The following is a 17850-nucleotide window of genomic DNA, read 5'->3' as shown; positions in this document are numbered from 1 at the left end:
TCCATCTCAGAAATGAAAAAACTTAATAGTTGCTTTCTCATATCTTTATTTTGATGGAGGAAGACAAACTACTGCTAGTGAACATAGTAAGCGTAATTCTCCAGTAGAAACTATAGGGAAGGAAATACATTGTCCTTAGTTTCTTAAAAATTAACTTGCAGTTTAGCTTTAATAATTTCTGGTAACAAAAGTATGGTAAGAATTGCATTTCAAGCAACTTTTATTGTAACATTGCCACTATTTATCATATTTTTCCCTAATTTCCGCACTCTCCATATTACATATCCTATGATAAAAGAAACGTTACACTAATACTTCTTTTGCTGGAAGCTCGTTTAATTATATGCATGTTTTAATGTACTTGTTTGATAGAGATATTAACTTCAGAAGCTTATTTCCACACTTGAGAGAGGAATAACTTTTTTCTTAAGGAAGAAAGCACTTATCTAAGTTGGAGTGTCAGCTTCTCATGAGGTTCTTTTGCTTTGTTTTCAAGCTGTCTTTCTTGACAGGTGGGTACTTTGTTCCAGTCAACACAGGAAAATTGCATTATAGATCTTGTCATTGCCCGCTGGAAAACGGCATCTTCAGGGTTCTCAAATGGTACTCTGCAAAAAGAACAAAGCAAATGTGCATTATCTGAACATTTCCAAACTGCTTTGGAGCAATTCGTCTCACACCCTCTGTGTAGAAAGTGAATTTAGAAGTCATGGTGACACTAATAGTGAGGATTTGAAAATTTTACATTTTACTAAATTGAAGAAAGCAAAACGAAATTAGAAAAGGTCAGAATCACAGGATTCTAAGGAAAAAAATCATGCTATAGATTATTCAAAATGCATTTATAGTAGGCTTAACATTGTTATTTTGTTTTCACTGGGGGTTTTTTCCCCACAAAAATTATAATTGTGGTATACTTTTCATGCTTTGATTCAATGGAAATCATAAAACTAATTTTATGATTTCATAGTGATATGGTACCATTAATGCAAATGCACATTTATTTCACCATGCATCTTTTAACTAGCCATTATGCAAATACCCCTTCTCAAAGCTGTGAATACAGACTGCTGTGAGCTTTTGTTTTTCATGATCCTGTCACAGCTGCAGGCTGGGAGAGAAAAGTGGCAGATGCACAACATCAGTGCAGAACTGGCAAAGACTTTGTATTAGAACAAAACCTTTTGACTCAGATACAGTATTAAAACCTCGTCTTACAAGAACTTATTTCCTAAAGATGTACCTGCAACAACACACACCTAATGTCAACTATGTGACCATTTCCACACTTTGTCACATGCTCAGGTACCTTGCAAAGCCTGAACATCTACATAAATATGATGAAGAGGAAGCTGTGCATCCATTGTATCGATGACAGCTAACTCCACTGAAAGAAGGAAAGAATTCATTTTTAAACATAAATTAGCTTGATTGTAAAGAGCTATAATCAGGTGAGTAGCTACATAAAATCAAATTGTTAAAGGATATCCTATATAGGCTTTTATTATTTCCTTTAACAAGTCTTTGAAATATTTTCATAGCTAAAGCTAGAAAGCATAAACAAGAAATCTGAAGTTTGTAAATTTACTCTTAGATAGTATCTAAAGATGTCATCACATTAAAATGCAACCTTTACACTGCCTCAATCAGGACACACAATTAATAGAGGTAAGTTTTAAATTTATTTCTATGATTTTTAAACCAAACAGAATGAAAGTAACATGAAGTATAAACTAAAAAAGTTTTGTTCTATGAGTCGGTAATATTTGAATAGGTCATGAGAAAGTTGTCTGGGCCATAATATATACATCAGCTATTCTGATGCTTTAATACTTAAAACATGCTTTTTCTAGTGATCATTATTTGATCTTATAAATAAACAGTATTTTTATATACCCAGTTCCAAATGTGGAGTACCTTTCAATATTAAATTTTAGACAGCAACATGTAGGTTGTCTCATCAGAATGGCATAGAGTTGCAACTATGTTAAATACAAAAGACCAGAACATTTTTTCAAAAGCACATTTTTACTGGATGTTTTCTCTGGTTAGGGTAATTTTTTAGGCACAAGAGGAGGAAATCGATTAAATGCTTCAGAGATGCAAAAGAAAAAAAAAGTTAAAAAAATTACTTACTTATTTGTATGATTTCCAAATTCACAACCTACAAAAAGAAGTTTAAGACAGTAATGTCTGTAAAGCACTTTGATCAGCTGAGGATTACCATCCTGATCCTAAATTACTTTATTCACTATATATGTGAATGATTGCCTGGTAAAGACAATTGTACGCCTACTTTGATAATAATTATCAATAAAATAAATAAATTATTAAATATGTTTAAACTATTCTTTTTTCCCAACCTTTTCAAAATTACTGTTCATTACACTACTTACAGGTTTACTATTGTGATATATACATTAAAAAAAAAATCCAAACTTCATCTACACTGCTGTTTAAAATGCTACCATTTCAGTCATATGTGTACAATATTGGTTTTAAAACAAAAAAAAGCAGACAAGATTGTATGGGATTTCAAGATTTGTTCTGGGTTGCCATATGGTACAAGTCACAACGTTCCAGGCAGTATTCACCTGCTTTCTTGTGCCATGGTCATGCTGTCTTCCACATTGAAAGTTTTAAGAACTCAAGAAATTACTTTATATGCTATAAAAATATTCTCAGCTTGGAAAGCATAAAAAGAAACCTGCTTGCAAAACTAGGCAAGGTGCGTAAAATTTAGAACACGACATAGAAAATACTTTCTTCAAGAGGTTAGTTTATAAATGCACTAGGGGGCATCAAAACTCTATGTGCTGATCAGTGCCTGAGACAGCCTAGAAGTATATTGAGGTATTTTTAATGAAATAAAACTAAAACTCAACGCTCACAAGACGCATACTGAACAAAAAAGGAATTTTTGTTTGTTCAGCTATCTTTAAGGACAATTCTGTAAATACAGGGAGAGACTAGAACTTACTTGCCACAATACTCTCAGTAGAAGGATCAATTTGTTGTCTGTTACTGATGCAGTTTTACTTTATTATTAAAACCAGTAACTTTTTATCAGATGAATGTAAAAAAACCCTTTCTAATTCGAATCACCTAAGAATGTATGGTCTTCCTTACATTATTATAAATACCTGGGGGAATCATGAGTCTTCTGGCTGGTTGGGTGCATCTGCTAGATGCCACTGTAGTCCCCAGGGGTGTATTTACTCTCCTTCCAAAAGCTATCGACTGCACAACACGAGACCTTTCACGGTTATAAAGATGAAGTGCTGACTCCCTTTCTCTTTGTGTAACTGCTGTGAAAAGGGATATAAAATATTTAATTTTTTCTACCAATTTAAAAGGCTGGTATTATCTAACTGCATGCAGAAGGTGATTAACTTTTTTTGTGATGAGTTTTGTAACAATAATGGTGTAAATCTGCATAATGTCACAATGATTCAAAACGGGAACATGGAGTGATACTTCCTAAGGCTTTAGAGTGAAGCCCTGTCCAGTAAAACATTTTTTTTTCTTTCGGGTGCAGTAGGTCCAGAAGTTTTAAACCAAGAAACTAAAAGCAAGACTTTTTATGCCACTTGTGAGTTCTACTACAGAAGTCAGTAAAGATTTGGAAGTTTCTCTAGGATTAGCAAAAACAAGTCCTGGTTCAAGGCCAGTTCAATTCCCATTGCTCAATTATGGAGAAAACTGTACAAGTGCAATAAAGAAATTTTTAAAAGCCTCAATTTTTCCTGTTTTCCTATTTTGCACTTTAATTCAAACATAACTTTAAATTTTTAACAAAGAGTTTGAGAGTGTTAAGTCAAATAGGGGATGTTCACTTCAGTGACATGAACTGCATACTAATTTAGCACTTGTGGAACAGAAGTGAGATAAACATTTAGAACACATAAATCTGGCATAAGCATTTTGAATTCATGGAAGTTTTTAAGTCATGGTGTCTAGGGGAGCAATTAGGAAGGAACTGCGGTAGTTGTGCCTGGAAGTAACAGACGTGTGAGCACGTCTTGTGTGAAGGAAGACAGCCAGGACTATGCTGTGGTAATGTTCCACAAATGGTGAATAAGCTTTGTAATGTTAGAGAAATACTTCACCAAATAGAAACTCCAGGGTACAGCTTGATACAAATTAATGCCTCAAGTTTTAATCCAGGACTGATTACAGTGTAACTGCATTTAGGAGACTATGTCCAGAAGTTTTACAGAAGTGTTTCTAGAGCTGTAAATGCAACACATATTTTACAGCACATTAAGCTTCAGTCATGACTCCCTAGTCAAAAATGATCATTAATAAAACAGTCTGACACATGTACTGAGCACAGGTGTAACACAAGACCAAATATTTGAGAGACTGGAGGTACCAGTGCAAAATGGATGTGTAATCAAATGGCTGTGTGGTGAGATCCAGCCCTCCATCAACTCCTGACGCATTGTGTGGCCCATCCTCCAGCTTTTCTTCATGGCAGAGCTACACAGTCTGCCAGCACCTGCACAAGTCCTGTAGCTGCCTTGCTAAAGTCCTGCATTCTGATTCTGCTAGAAACTGGGAACAGGTTTTCAAGATAACATTGTTTTTCCTTGCTTCTTTCTTGTAAGGTAGAGCTGGGGTAGGGATCAACAGTGATTTTCAGTTCTCCTGCCAACCACACAGGTCTCCAAACATCAGAGACAAAAATCACCAATGTTGATTTTCCATGGCATGTTTTGGATTGGCCGATTTATCATCTGGCTATTCTTAAGACTTACTCTCTTCTATAGAATTTATAGTAGACAAGCTGTGAAAGATCTCTTGATCATTTATGAAGATTTATATTTGAAAGCTTGGTCAGCATGTACTTCACCAAGAAATGTGCATACACATATTTAAACTGTAGAGAAACAGATAGATAGCTGAGGATATTATCCACATCTAAGCAAACGTGCTTACCCATGTGAATGTATGTTTGAATACACAAATGTAGGTACATTTTTCTAAACACAGGCTTCTACCTGTCTTACTCAAAAATATATACACCAAGATACAAGATAAACACAATTGAAAAAGACAGAAATCAAAAGCATTTGGCAAAGTACTGCTAATACCACGCAAACTATATTTGCTTGACAAATCTTGCAAAAAATGGGTATCTGATCATTGGATCTTTTGCTATATCAATGAATGCATGTAAAAAACCAGGCCAGATTAATTACTCTATTTTTCCAAACGGATTAAAATCAAAAGCAACAGTCAATGCTTTGTGAGAAGAGGAAAGCAATCCTTACACTTCCTGTCAAGGAGCTGTACTGAAGGCAGGAAGTATACCACATAAAGCCGGTAGTCTGGGTCTTGTGCCAGAGGGTTATGGAATAGGTCTGCAAAATGCATACAGAAAAAACAAACAACATCACAAAAAAGCAAACCCAGCAAAAGAGAAACAACTAACTTAGCAAGGCAGGGAAATTAAAGATCACTTGTAGCCAAAGATTTTGTCCAAAATATTACCAAATATGCTGGGTAAACAAAGTACAGTCTCTTTACACATACAAAATTACTCGACTAAACATGGACTGCAAGAACTGGCTTACTGGAGAGCACGCAAAATACCACAGGCAAAAACTGGGTAAAGGTGCCATTGTGCACTCCGAACTCTGAAAGTTATTTTTCTATTTTTTATGATGTAGAGACAAAACCACTACGTGCTTCTCTTTGATTTTCTTCTGTATTGTTAGGTGATGTCTATTTTAAAGAATAATAATCATTTAGGTGTGACAGTTTAAAAGTAAGATACAAAATTTATAGGGTGAGAGAGTTACTGAAATTAGGTAAGATTTAGGACACCTAAGACTTTACCATAGCTGATACAAAGTTACTCTCCCACAGACACAATATCAAATGTAAATACCCAGTCTTCTAATGTTTTGATAGATGATGAGTTTGGAAACTCAACAAACTTAAGGAGTAAAATATTTAAAATGGCCCAAGTTCCTGAGAACCTGGTTCTCAGAAATTTTCATTGAGACTTGAGCTCCAAAAGCCCATTAGCAATTTGACTAAAATACCTATGTTCAGAATCACATTACCTAAATAACCAAACCTTTGCAACACAGAGACAGATATCAACCCTCTGCTGCTGCTTTGCCAGATGTGAAATATTTGCCTAGCCAACATGCCAGATCAGTTTGTTACATGAGAGGGATATCTGCTGTCAATTAAAATAAAAGCTGGCTCATTCCCGGGTCAGCTAACAAACAAACAAGTGCTATAGGGTGGTTGTTTTTTTTTTTCTATTAAAAACATAATAATGGTTTTTTTCCCCTCCTTATATAAATGGTGCTATTCTGAGACAGCAAAAATAATCAGGAGGCTGTCAGCTTGAGATCAGAGCAGAGAAAAAAAAAGTCTTAAATTAATTGCTTTGACAATTTCTACCAAGGTCTACACTGGCCTGTATTTTTGAGGAGAAACTGTTGCTAACATTCACTCTAGGATAAAAAATCAAGTTATATTTAGTTAATTTAACAGTTAGGGAAGGAAAGACAGTATTAGAGAAGCAAGTAAGAAGAAGAAAAAAGTCTGGAAATATTCAACACAGTTTTGTAAACTATAAGATATCATGTGATGTTCTTCAGGACAAGTATCACTTCCAAACAGGGCTCAGTGCTTGAAGTGATTTAGCAGTTATTTTGCGAGCATAGTAAGGCTGAAATGGGCATTTGGTATCGCCTACACAGAAAACACCTGTTCATGTCTTCAGAGGAGAACTTAAACTATTTTAATTCTTTAACAAATTTTTAAAAATCACAGTACTTAGAAGTAGTAGGGGACCCCCTTTGCTGCCCACAAGGTGGCAGCAAAATAAAGTTCCATTTTTACCGAGGTAGTTTGTAACTATTCTTTCTAGGAAGTGTTAATCAGAATGCATAACGATAAGTCTGTTCTAAGTCAAGAAATTACATGATGGCACTCCAGAGAGAAACATGTTTTAGAAAGATCTCTAAAAGCAAGTACGTATGGTAGTGGAATGGAATGAAGATTGAAAAGAGATTTTTCCAAGGTACAACCTGAGGTATAAACTAAGTGTTTCTGAATTTGAATGCTACTTGGAGCACATACCTCCTCATCAACACTGATTTGTACGTTTGTTTTAGAGCACGTAAGTTTTTCTAATCCTTGTCCTTACAATAAATCCAGCTATTGTATGGATCAAGATGGTCTTATTTTACAAAACATCTGGGATCAATTTTTGGCTCTGCTATCTACTTTCTTGTCAAGGTTGTGCAATTTTATTTCTACAAATTAGGGATAATGTTTTCTTCCTCCATGGTTTTGTCTGTTTTCTCTATTTGGAGTGTAGGAAAAACAGTGTGTATATCCCACTTGGGGCAGAAAGGAACTACTGTGGTAGAAAGGTAGTGAAGAACAAAAAAGGGTTTTCTGAGGTCTAGAAGCAAGATGTTATCAGCTGTGGAAAATAAATCAGTTGAGGCAATTACAGAGTACTTAATAAAAATCTTGAATTCCAAACAGGAGAGGTCAGCACAAGGTGAGCCCATAAAGAAACCCTCTCTGTCTCCCAAAAGGCTGCAGTTGTGAGGAACCCATCCAGAAAATCTCTAGAAGCTGAGCGTCTTCCCTAAATGCCTGATGAAGAATGATGTTATGCTACAAATCTGGTGGAGGGTAGAGGCTAAAAATCACAAGAGGGCCTGGGCCTTAAGGAAGAGAAATGCAACATTTTGGTAGCTGGATGCTGCTTCTGAAGTGAATAACAGCAATGTGTTAGACTGCTGCATTTTAATTTTCATGACTGCCGAGGTAAAAAAGGAATGACTGTAAAGTTAAGGTTATTAGTTTCTTCCACTGATTAGCATTTACGCTCACATCCTTGACCTAAAGAACAATTCTTTTCCATCACAGTAGATTTGTATACTCTCTATATTGTTTGATGGTTCTCTTAAACACTTGCTTTTCTATGGTGGTAGCCGGTCCAGTATGTCCCCAGTCTTCCACGTCTGTGACTGCCATCCATAATAACTTGGCAGCACTTTAACTATTTGTCTTTATTTACCACAGACAATTGCAACAAGTACAACAAACTCTCTGCGCTTGCTGAAGCTCCTTATTAATTTGTAGGGCTATAATATTAAACTCAAGTGACTGCACCATTCATACACAGGATGTCTGTCCAGACTTTGCGTAATCACTTCCAACAACTTCATCCTTAAATGGGCTATTTTTTTCAATCTTGCATATAATGAAAACACTTACAACAACTGACTGGCAAGTTGTCTTCCTAAACACTTAATTTGTTTATTAGCTTTGGCGCAATGTCAAGTGCAATTAAAAGTTTACTTTTCGAGCCATATTTTCCTTTCCCACAATCAGACACTTGTTCTTCTGAATGCATAAGGAGGTACGGCTTGATGACATTTGCCTCCATTTACTGTGTCACTAAGACATGAAACTTGTTTCCTCTTCTCTCAAATTACTGAGCATTCAGCATTATCTATGACGACATTCTTTTAGGAACCATGGAAAAAGACTGCTTACATTTTCACTTTCAATAGGTTAATAGCGTATAATCCTACTTACCCTGGCGGTTACTTCTTACGTGGTAACATAGGGGTGCCGACACCACCTTGTATAACTTAATTTGAAATTTCAGAGCCTGTGCTACTTTAACTTCCAGCTAGTATATCAAAAAGTATGCTACTTAACAGGTATTGTTATACTTAATATCTACAGTACATTTATTCTTAGACTCTAAAAATCCAGTCTGCCAAAAAGATGCAGAAAATAATTTCTATGAGCAACAGAAGTAATGAGGCAGGAGTTTGGGTTCTATAACCTCTCACTCACTCTCTCAACAGCAATAACATCAGTTTCTCAACTCACTTCACCTCTATGACAATCTCACTGTATTCCCACAAAAAGGCACCAGTAAACTGCCTCCAAGCTACTCATCCAGGAGACTGGCTAGCCAGCAGCCAAAAAGAGTTAACTTCTGAACTCGTTTGGAATTTTGTTCTTAGTTGAGGTACTCTCTGTGGAATTTTCATGATCTAGAGATCTCTTTCTTCCGTCAATTTTCATTGAAATTGGTAATTACCTTCAAAAGCTATTGGCAAGTGATGCAGAAACAGACAAGAAACATCATAATAAGAAACACTAGTAAACTACTGCTCGCTCTTCTGCAGAATAAAAATAAGGTATTACTTAGGGCCTGCAAGCTTATCATTCCTTTCAATTCCTTCACTGTTTTGCCAAGTTTTTTTAACTGGTTGTTGTGAAGCAACAGAATCCTTAATGCACGTAAGTGTTTCAGAGCACCTGAAAGAAAACGAAAAATAATTAATTATTCTTGCCATACCAGACTGCGTTTATTAGATCATTATTTTGTTATGCTGCACACTGAATAGGATATTCTAGTTATCCATCTATGCCTGTGTTTTGGTAACACCTTGCATGAGATTAGTAAAAAAAACTTACCAGAGATTTCAATATCACTCTTATCTTTCTAGTCAATCCTTTGAACAGGTGCCTAACTTCTGTCATCCCAGTTCCTTCCGTTTGTCCCCATCACTCTTGCCTCAACAAATCAGCATAAATTGCATCCTCTCTTCTTCCTCTTTCTTTCTTCCTTATATATCACAGTAATATTTGATTAATTTGTCTTCACTTCCCTTCACCATGACCTATTACCTTTGCCTCAGAAACAATAACTAGTGAAGAGCTTAGAAAATAGTTCAATGTCAAATAGTTACTAATGTACTAAAAGGTTATTACAAATACTGTTGTGGCTGACTCAGACTATGTGTTCACATCCTCACACTGCATCAGGCTCGGACATTTTATTTTCCAAATCCTTTACAGAACTTCTCATCCACATTTCTCTACCAATTATACTTGCCCTTCTGTTTATCCTTATTTTGTTATCTTCTGCACTCTCTTGTGCTCGTGTTTCTTTCTTTTAAATGTAATTTTTCTTAAAACCTCAGAGAAACTAATGAACATAATTTCTCATCCAAACATTTCATAAGGACAGAGAAAAGCAAAATATTAGCATTTAAAATGTCTAAAATATACAAAAATTCATTATGCTTTGGCCTCTTCACTCACTAGCTTGGTACTGCTGCTTTAATCTACAAGAGCAAGCAAAACTGAAATAAGAGTGTAATACAGATGCAATTTCACAGTAAGACAGTTTTGCAGTAACTTTGCAAAATACTTCTGATTATAAATGTAACCATATCATGAGAAAAATGCAGAACTTCAGTGACTACCTTACAAGTGGGACAACTTACTAATTTATTACCCTTTTATTGTCATGTTAAGTCTGTCAGCACTGCTATCCATTTTTCATTATATAAATATAAATGGCTTTCAAAAGGAGTACCGGGTCAGCAAGAGGACTTCAAATCATCATGTAAAAAGAACCTCGCACATTCATTTTCAATATGAGATATGGTCATGGAAGATAAAAAATATTTTACAGTTGCCTGACATTAAAGTGAATGACATTTCATGCCCTTAGACCAGGATGAACACAGCACCTTATTGCCACCCAAACATGCTGGAACAACTATATCTCTAATAATTAACATGTACTGTTAGGCATACATAGGAGCTTTCAGCCATTAAGTTACTTGCTGTCATCCACTGTTATAAATTCGAAAGCCAATACACATAAAGGAAACTCCACGCCTCTGCTCAACAATCTAAAAAAGGAAGATGGGTACCTGATATATCTGTCAGTTCATTGTTGTTGAGATAGAGTTCAGTCAAGCAGTAGTTTTTGACCAAGAAAGTTAAATCTTGGATCTGAAATTAGAGTTAGGAAAACTGTTTTATGACAGTCTAAATTTAACTTTGGAGAAGAATAAACACAGCCTCTTGAAAACCATTTAACTATAGTTAGCCTCTTCTATTTCTGTTTAACATGTTTGGTTTAAGGATTCTCTTGACAGCTGAACCTTCATTAGAAATACTAATTACACATCAAATACATATAGTACAGACTTATCTAATTTTTTGAACTACAAATTCAGTATTTGTATTTGGAAACAGATTTCATTGAGGTACTGGTCTTCACTTGTATTCACATCTGAAGTATTTTTCATTCTGAAAACACCCTTGTAGGATGTAATCATTCTATGCTGAGTTAAGAATACTTCTGAAATATATCCTTGGAATAAGCCCAGCATCTAGTTTTAAAATTATTTCTTCATCAGCAGGTCCAAAGAGCACATATTTGTTCTAAATTTCAAAAAATGACATTTAATCAGAATCAGTTACAGAAATAAAAAAATGTATGCTTGGAGAAGCTTAGTTCTAGTATTGTCTTGATTTCCGTTCTAGGTAAAGTATATGCAATGGGATATCAAGATGACCATTACAATAGTTGAGAACTGGGAGTACTAATGGTGCCCAAGTATTTGTGCTACAGTTTGAATGCAAGAACAACAAACAGAATTTTATTCCTGACACTGCTTTGATTTCTGTGATGCAAAGTCATTTGTTAGTGGGGGAATTATTTCAGCTCTTGAATTGTGCCACTGATTTTAGAACAAATGTGCTTTGCTCAGCATATTAACAGTATCTGAAAGTTGGAAGGAGGAGAAGACAGAGGTTTTCCATTCCTAAAGTTCTCTGAAATTGTCTTAGAAAAGATACTTTAAAGTTCAAAATAATAACATTCTCCAAGTCTTCCTTCACCTCAGAAAAACCTGGTTGAGTGAAAACAGCACTATTCTACAAATAAACAATCCTGTTCTTCAGAATGATTATTGTACCTTGTACACTGCAATGACCACACATACCTATTGCATATAGTGGTGCTCCTCTACTTTTGACAAATCTGGGGGTTTTTAGGATCACCTGAAATTTACTTTTTTTTGTGACAAAATTATTGTGATGCATTTTTAAGGAGAGAAAAAAACATTTCAGATCTTATGAGTTCAGAATAGTATGTTTCCCCTATTACAGCATTTAGTTGAGACTTCTAAGAAAAGTCACTGAGTGGCTTCTCTGCATGAGTTATATTAAAAACTACATTTCCACACAAATTATATAGAACAACATAAAAATGCTCTTTGTTACTGCTTACACAGGAAACTGAGATCTATGCAAAAATCAGATATTTTAATCTTTTATTGTCAGGAAGATCACTTCTGCTTAGTCATCACATCATTTCTTCTTATTCTTTAGCATCCTTTGGGAATATAAGGGAAAGTCTTATTACCCCTGTGATTTTAGTTCAACCTTTTAATGTTCCCTATTTTTCATTTTTGTTAAATAGTTGGATAACCACAGGTCTCTCAAGGAAGTCAACATAAGATGCTATATGATTGATGTTAGCCTAAGGCAGCAGATATACATACACTCCTAAGTGACATGGAATGTAAAATTATTTCTTCTGCTACTCATAGAGATACTTATTTACCTGAGCAAGTAATTCTCCTGTTTTAAGAACATGAGGCCACTATGAAAGTCATGTAAACTACTGTACAGTATGATACTTAAAAGCAGGTTAAAAAATTGTGAGTTTTATAATTTTTCTTGCTTTTTAATTATCAGTGGCTAATGGTGGAGGTTTGGATTCAATATAACCATTTAATAATGGTTGGCTAGGTATCTGGAGATTTCTAAATCAAGTAATTCTTCTGTCAAGTAGATGATTTTGTGTAAGATAAAATGTGCTTTGACTTGGCTGGAAACTGTAATTTCCAGAGATTGTGACAGAGCACCATCTTACAACTCCTACAGGATTAATAAATACTATAAGCTAGATTTGCACAGATGGATAAGACAAGACACATCATTTGTGTCACTAATTTTGGACTATACAGTGCACTGGAAACAAGAGACATTAATGTGTCCTAATGTCATACTCCAATCACTCACTTGGAAATCTCTCTTAACCAAGTTTAGGTGAAACAACGCCCTGCATAATGGCAAAAGGTACCCCATCAGATCTAGCACTGCAGGGCTACTTCCTGTGCACAGGGAGAAACACATTTCAAAGAGTTATATGACACTCCTCTGTGCATGAGGGTAAAAGGAGTCTCACCTCAACCACCAGCCTTCCAGGAAATAAAAAAAAAAAAGAGAGCGAGCGAGCTATACCTTACAGCCATACCACCCCTCAGCCTGTTCTAAGAGCTGCCCACTCTGGTGTGCAGGATATACTTGCTACGAGCTACACTGGGAACTGCTATCCCAGACCTCAGGTATCAGTAAGCTACCATCAGGCAATTTTGCCAGTAACTTAGTTCTAAATATACTAAATCTTTCCTTTTATTGCTAAGGTATTAGCGCAAAGCCTCAGATTCTTAAATACACAACATTTATAAATGTGATGTGAATCTGAAGGGAAATATATCAGTTAATACTCTGTAATGTAAAACAAAATACTGTTTCCTCAAAACTATCATATTTAAGTCAGTTAAATGTGTCTGGAAATTAAAAATAATTTTACTATTAAAAATAATTGACAATTATACAATACTTTATGTTAGAAAAAATATTAAATAATGATCAGGGAGTATAGATGCATTGCTCTCCTCTTTAAAGAAAAACCTTATTACCTTATTGTTGTTAATCCACAAATACCTTAACCTATGAAACCTTGATAGACTTGGGATACTTCTTAGTCCTCTGGTGGAAGAAAAAGAGTAACAAATAATTTCTTAACATTAATGGTGCTTAATCACTTTACAAACAGATCAATTATTTATAAATAATATTATACAAGCACTAAAAAGCTCATTTTAAATCAAACTTCTCATCCACGGCAGCTGGAAATATCTCCTATGTGCTAGTAGAGTTTTTTTGTTTAATTGTTTATGGAGTACTTTGAGCTTGCTAGTGTACTATAAATAAAAAATTACCTACTAACCAGAAAATATTAGTGAGCTAAGAAGTAATTTTTACTAATAGCTCCTCCTTATTTTTCATTGCTTTAAATAATTATTCTTGATTTCCACTAGAATAATTATAGATTACCTTTATCTGACAAATTTTGATTGACATAATAAAACTCTCCTCATGAATTTTAACATGTTGCAAGACCAAGGACAGTGTTTCAGAAAAAACTAACAGGTTTGATAAAAATTAACCTCACACCATCACCCTAAAATGATCTCCCTGTTTTCCAACTGTGAAGCCTAATTTCTGGTTTCCGATGGCTTTAGGTTTTTGGTTTGGGGTATTTTTTTTTCTTAACAAACCTTCCAGATACAGACAAAGAGGGAGCTGACACCTTTTCTGATCTGGCATTTGAAAAAAAAAAAAAAAAAAACAAACTGCCAAGAGCAAATCCTACAAAGTTGAGGGCTGTATTTTAATTCTTCTATATTTCTGAAAATTAGATTATCCCATGCTGATGTTGTTAAACTGTTTATTTGGCTTCCTCAAGTAATCATTAAAAATTAACCATGCTAATACATATTTCTGTGTCTACTATCACTGAGACCAGAAAATACATTACTGCAAGCAAACAAGAGCAGATGAGTGTTGACAGGACATACAACGCTCTTACAGAACTTCCAGCTAATTCTTCTGTATATATCTGCCTGTATACCCTCAAAATATTTTTTAGGTAGCAAAGCCAAAATTTCCTTCCTATTCTTTCTCACTGCTGCTCCATACCTGCTTTACAGGTTTACATTTTAAGTGACTTTGCTCCCTCTCTAGTAACAGCATCATCATCTCAAAGCCTTGATCTGTTTGCTTTTGGGATTTTTTTTCTGATATTAAGGCATTTAATTTGCCCCAGGTAGAGCTTAATTCCTGTAACATTTTAAAAGAGCCCTTTCTGATTGCCTTCCAGACTTAGCATGTCTCTTACAAACTGATCCTTTTTGACCTGCAGCAGTCTCTTCCTACCTACTGCTAAGTTAATCAGTTTTTCTAAGATGACAGCTTTCAGTGTCCAAGGTGCATTTTTTCATGTCCCTTTAACAGTAAGAGTTTAAAAATATAAACACATTCTCTTATTTAATTTACTTTAATAACTATTTTATTTTCTTATTTCAGCCTTCAGAAAATTATGCCAAACCAACAGCCAAGGAGGCATGATCTGATACTGATACTTCATATAAATTGGTATAATAGAATAAAGGGAATTCACTTCTCTCCTATCGCCAAAGCAGCCAGCTTGCATGATCTTTCTCAAAATGGTTTCATTGGAAGAGAGATCACTTCTACATCTGCTCTCGGAAGATTTATTTATATTCCATACCAAAAAATATTTCAAAGCCAGCAAGGGAACACATTTAAGTATTTAAAATGAGAAAATGTGCCCATTAAGACTGTATGCCCAGTCTTACTTCTCTCACACATATACATTAAAATAATTTTCTTCTACTGTTTAGAAAATATCTTTTTGCATCTTGTATTTTTCTCAGTATTTAAACTTCTCCCTTAGATTTTATGTATGGTTTCTTCTTTCTAAAATACATATTTTAATAATAACTATATGTTTTATATTTCCTTTTCACAGAGTCAAATACTTTCTTGGTGTAAATCAAAAGATTTGTGCTAGGAGATAAAGAAATCAAGAGACGTGCTAAGGAACTTAAGGATACTAGCAGGCACATTTAGATTTTCAAGACCACATGATTTCCACTACTAATGGGATAGACAACATTGAAATCCCTTAACACCTTTTTTTTTTCATTCGTGGGACCTAGAGCCCTTGAAAACCTTGTCCCTAAATTATTAAACTACATTACTTCTTTATACAGTATCTCAACCGTACAAACAGAAGATTCAGTTGCGAGGCTGCAGATAGGTATGCAACGCTTGGAATTATGCCCTGGCCAGAAATTAAAAGTACACTTTCCAGAAACTTCAATTATGCCCTGTCATATATCCATCTTTCTCTCTGCACGTTCCTCTACCAACACAGATAACCCACAGGTTCATGAAAGCTTTGCCTTCCTTCACTTAGCATGGTTTTTTCCCTCATCTGTCCTCCATCTTAGGCTGTTTCAGGAAGCTCTCGGTGGAGATCGTTCTCTGATCACTATGCCAGCCCTCAACAACTGGTCTTGCACTCATGTTGCCCTTCCCTCCCTACAATTAATGTAGAAATGCAGGTAATTTCAAAGGTGCTACCAATGAGTTTTACTATTGCAATAACAGGGTTTTTTAGGGACCAGTTCTTAGACTGGGTAGGTCCTGTGTTTTTTGCATTTGCATTCTTGATGCTCTTTTCACCGAGCCGTATGAGCCAGTTAGAACAGGCAGAGATCAGCCCATTAAGACTTACTCCTCTGCTCCCTGTGGTAGAAGTTCACGCACAACTCTGTGAATTTGCCAATCTTCGAGCAATTTTTGGTTGCTGGCTTGTGTATCTAGAGCTGAGGCAGTGAATTGTGAGTATAGCTCTACTGCATCTATCAGTACATCTTCACCATTTCTTCCTTCACATGGACTAGGTATAGATACGACTTACTGGTATTTCGCATACAATTTATGTTCAGAGTATCTGAGACAGAAAGCGGTATGAAAGATCACCATTCACTGTGTGCTCTACCTTTAGTAAAAGACAAACCAAGAAATGGATTTTACTTACTGTCCAGCCAGATACAATACTAAGACATCCACATTCCTCTTAAAGCCACAGATCTTCAGCTGCTTTTCTACTGCCTGGCAGTATATAATACATTTGTCACCATAATATACTGCATAATTATAGATTCATTACATTATAGAATACGCATATTCAGTGTCTAAAGCAATATGCACACCAAAATTAATACATGCATCACAGCACTGCACAAACGCTAACATAGTCTAAGAGAGATAGAGATTAAATTAGCAGTCTCTATTTTAAATTGATAAAAATACTCCAACAATTATGCTACACTTGCACTAATGTCCTTTTCCTGTGGAGAATCATAGTTTATAGACATGAAGTGAAAAAGTAATGTATGTTGACTGGAGAATAGGCTTCTCAGGTCAGGGAACTCAGTGCAGGGGTCAACTGGAAAACGGCTTACCTTGTAATACAACTGCAGCTTTATTTCATGCAACTTCATGCACAGATTTTAAAATTACGGATCCAGAAAACTCTGCTTATGCATTTACTACTGAAAAATTTAGACACAGTTTTGATTTTCAGAGTGTATTACTGACGTGCTCTAATTTGACAAAGCAATGAATCCCAGTAATGTAACGATTATGGATCTCAGTTACTTGTGGTTGACGAAAAGTAAAATGTCTATTGGAAAAAAATGCTTTTACTACACAAGTTATTATGCCCAACATCATTGAGATCACTATGGCTCAAAACACAAAATGTATCTAACTTTACAAATACAACATGGCTTGGAAGCACCAGTACGCATGTCTACAGCGGCCTGCGTTGGCTGCACCGTCACTCCGGCACGTTCTGGGTGTACTGAACATACTCGAAGTAACGGTGGGTGGGGGCAGTAGCCAACGTGCTGGTCCTGTGGCACTTTCCGAAGAGAAGGAGCAAGGAGCTCGCTGGCCTCCTCTCGCTCCACTAGGCTGATGTCGGACAGTGGCCAGTAAACTCGCAGCCTGGTTGCTGCTGTCGGGTAGGGAACTGGGGAAAATGCCCGTGTTTTTCTTTCCACAGAGCCAAGACCTGCGGATGTAACAAGAAGTGCTATCTGGCGAAAAGCAGCCGTGCGACGAACCCAAGGGCGCTGCCGCCTGCGCCCGGGGCTGCGGAAGGTGCACAGCTTGCCGGCCCTACGACGGGGAACGCGCACCTCCTTCAGAGACCTGAAATCCCGCATGCTGCGTGCAACACCCAACAGGAGTGTGCCCCAAGAACTGTCTTTCTCAAACTCCAGTATTTCAGACCTCATCCTCTCCCCA

The 17850-nt window shown here is 35.9% G+C and overlaps 1 protein-coding gene across 1 annotated transcript; it reads right to left on the bottom strand.

Annotated features, from left to right (window-relative positions):
* Positions 1–442: 442 nt before the first annotated feature.
* On the bottom strand, positions 443–17768 carry LRRC72 (leucine rich repeat containing 72). The gene is made up of 8 exons (XM_010137429.1): positions 17345–17768; positions 16574–16682; positions 13581–13650; positions 10734–10815; positions 9211–9324; positions 5277–5366; positions 3114–3308; positions 443–600 (listed from the first exon to the last, which is right to left on the bottom strand). Exons 1-8 carry the CDS (start codon positions 17766–17768, stop codon positions 443–445), a joined length of 1242 nt encoding a protein of 413 aa, XP_010135731.1.
* Positions 17769–17850: the final 82 nt, after the last annotated feature.

The sequence above is a fragment of the Buceros rhinoceros genome, unplaced genomic scaffold (assembly GCF_000710305.1).
Source record: "Buceros rhinoceros silvestris isolate BGI_N320 unplaced genomic scaffold, ASM71030v1 scaffold536, whole genome shotgun sequence".
Taxonomy (NCBI): domain Eukaryota; kingdom Metazoa; phylum Chordata; class Aves; order Bucerotiformes; family Bucerotidae; genus Buceros; species Buceros rhinoceros.
The sequence above is the reverse complement of the archived record's forward strand: the minus strand, read 5'-3'. Positions and strand labels throughout refer to the sequence as shown.

Excerpts from the sequence above, each read along its gene's own strand:
- LRRC72 (XM_010137429.1), bottom strand. The coding sequence starts at position 17,768 with ATGCGGGATTTCAGGTCTCTGAAGGAGGTGCGCGTTCCCCGTCGTAGG. Across the intron at positions 16,683-17,344 it reads GCAGGCCGCTGTAGACATGC|TATATTATGGTGACAAATGT; the intron begins GTACTGGTGCTT and ends ATAATTATGCAG. Across the intron at positions 9,325-10,733 it reads TGAACTGACAGATATATCAG|GTGCTCTGAAACACTTACGT; the intron begins GTACCCATCTTC and ends GTTTTCTTTCAG.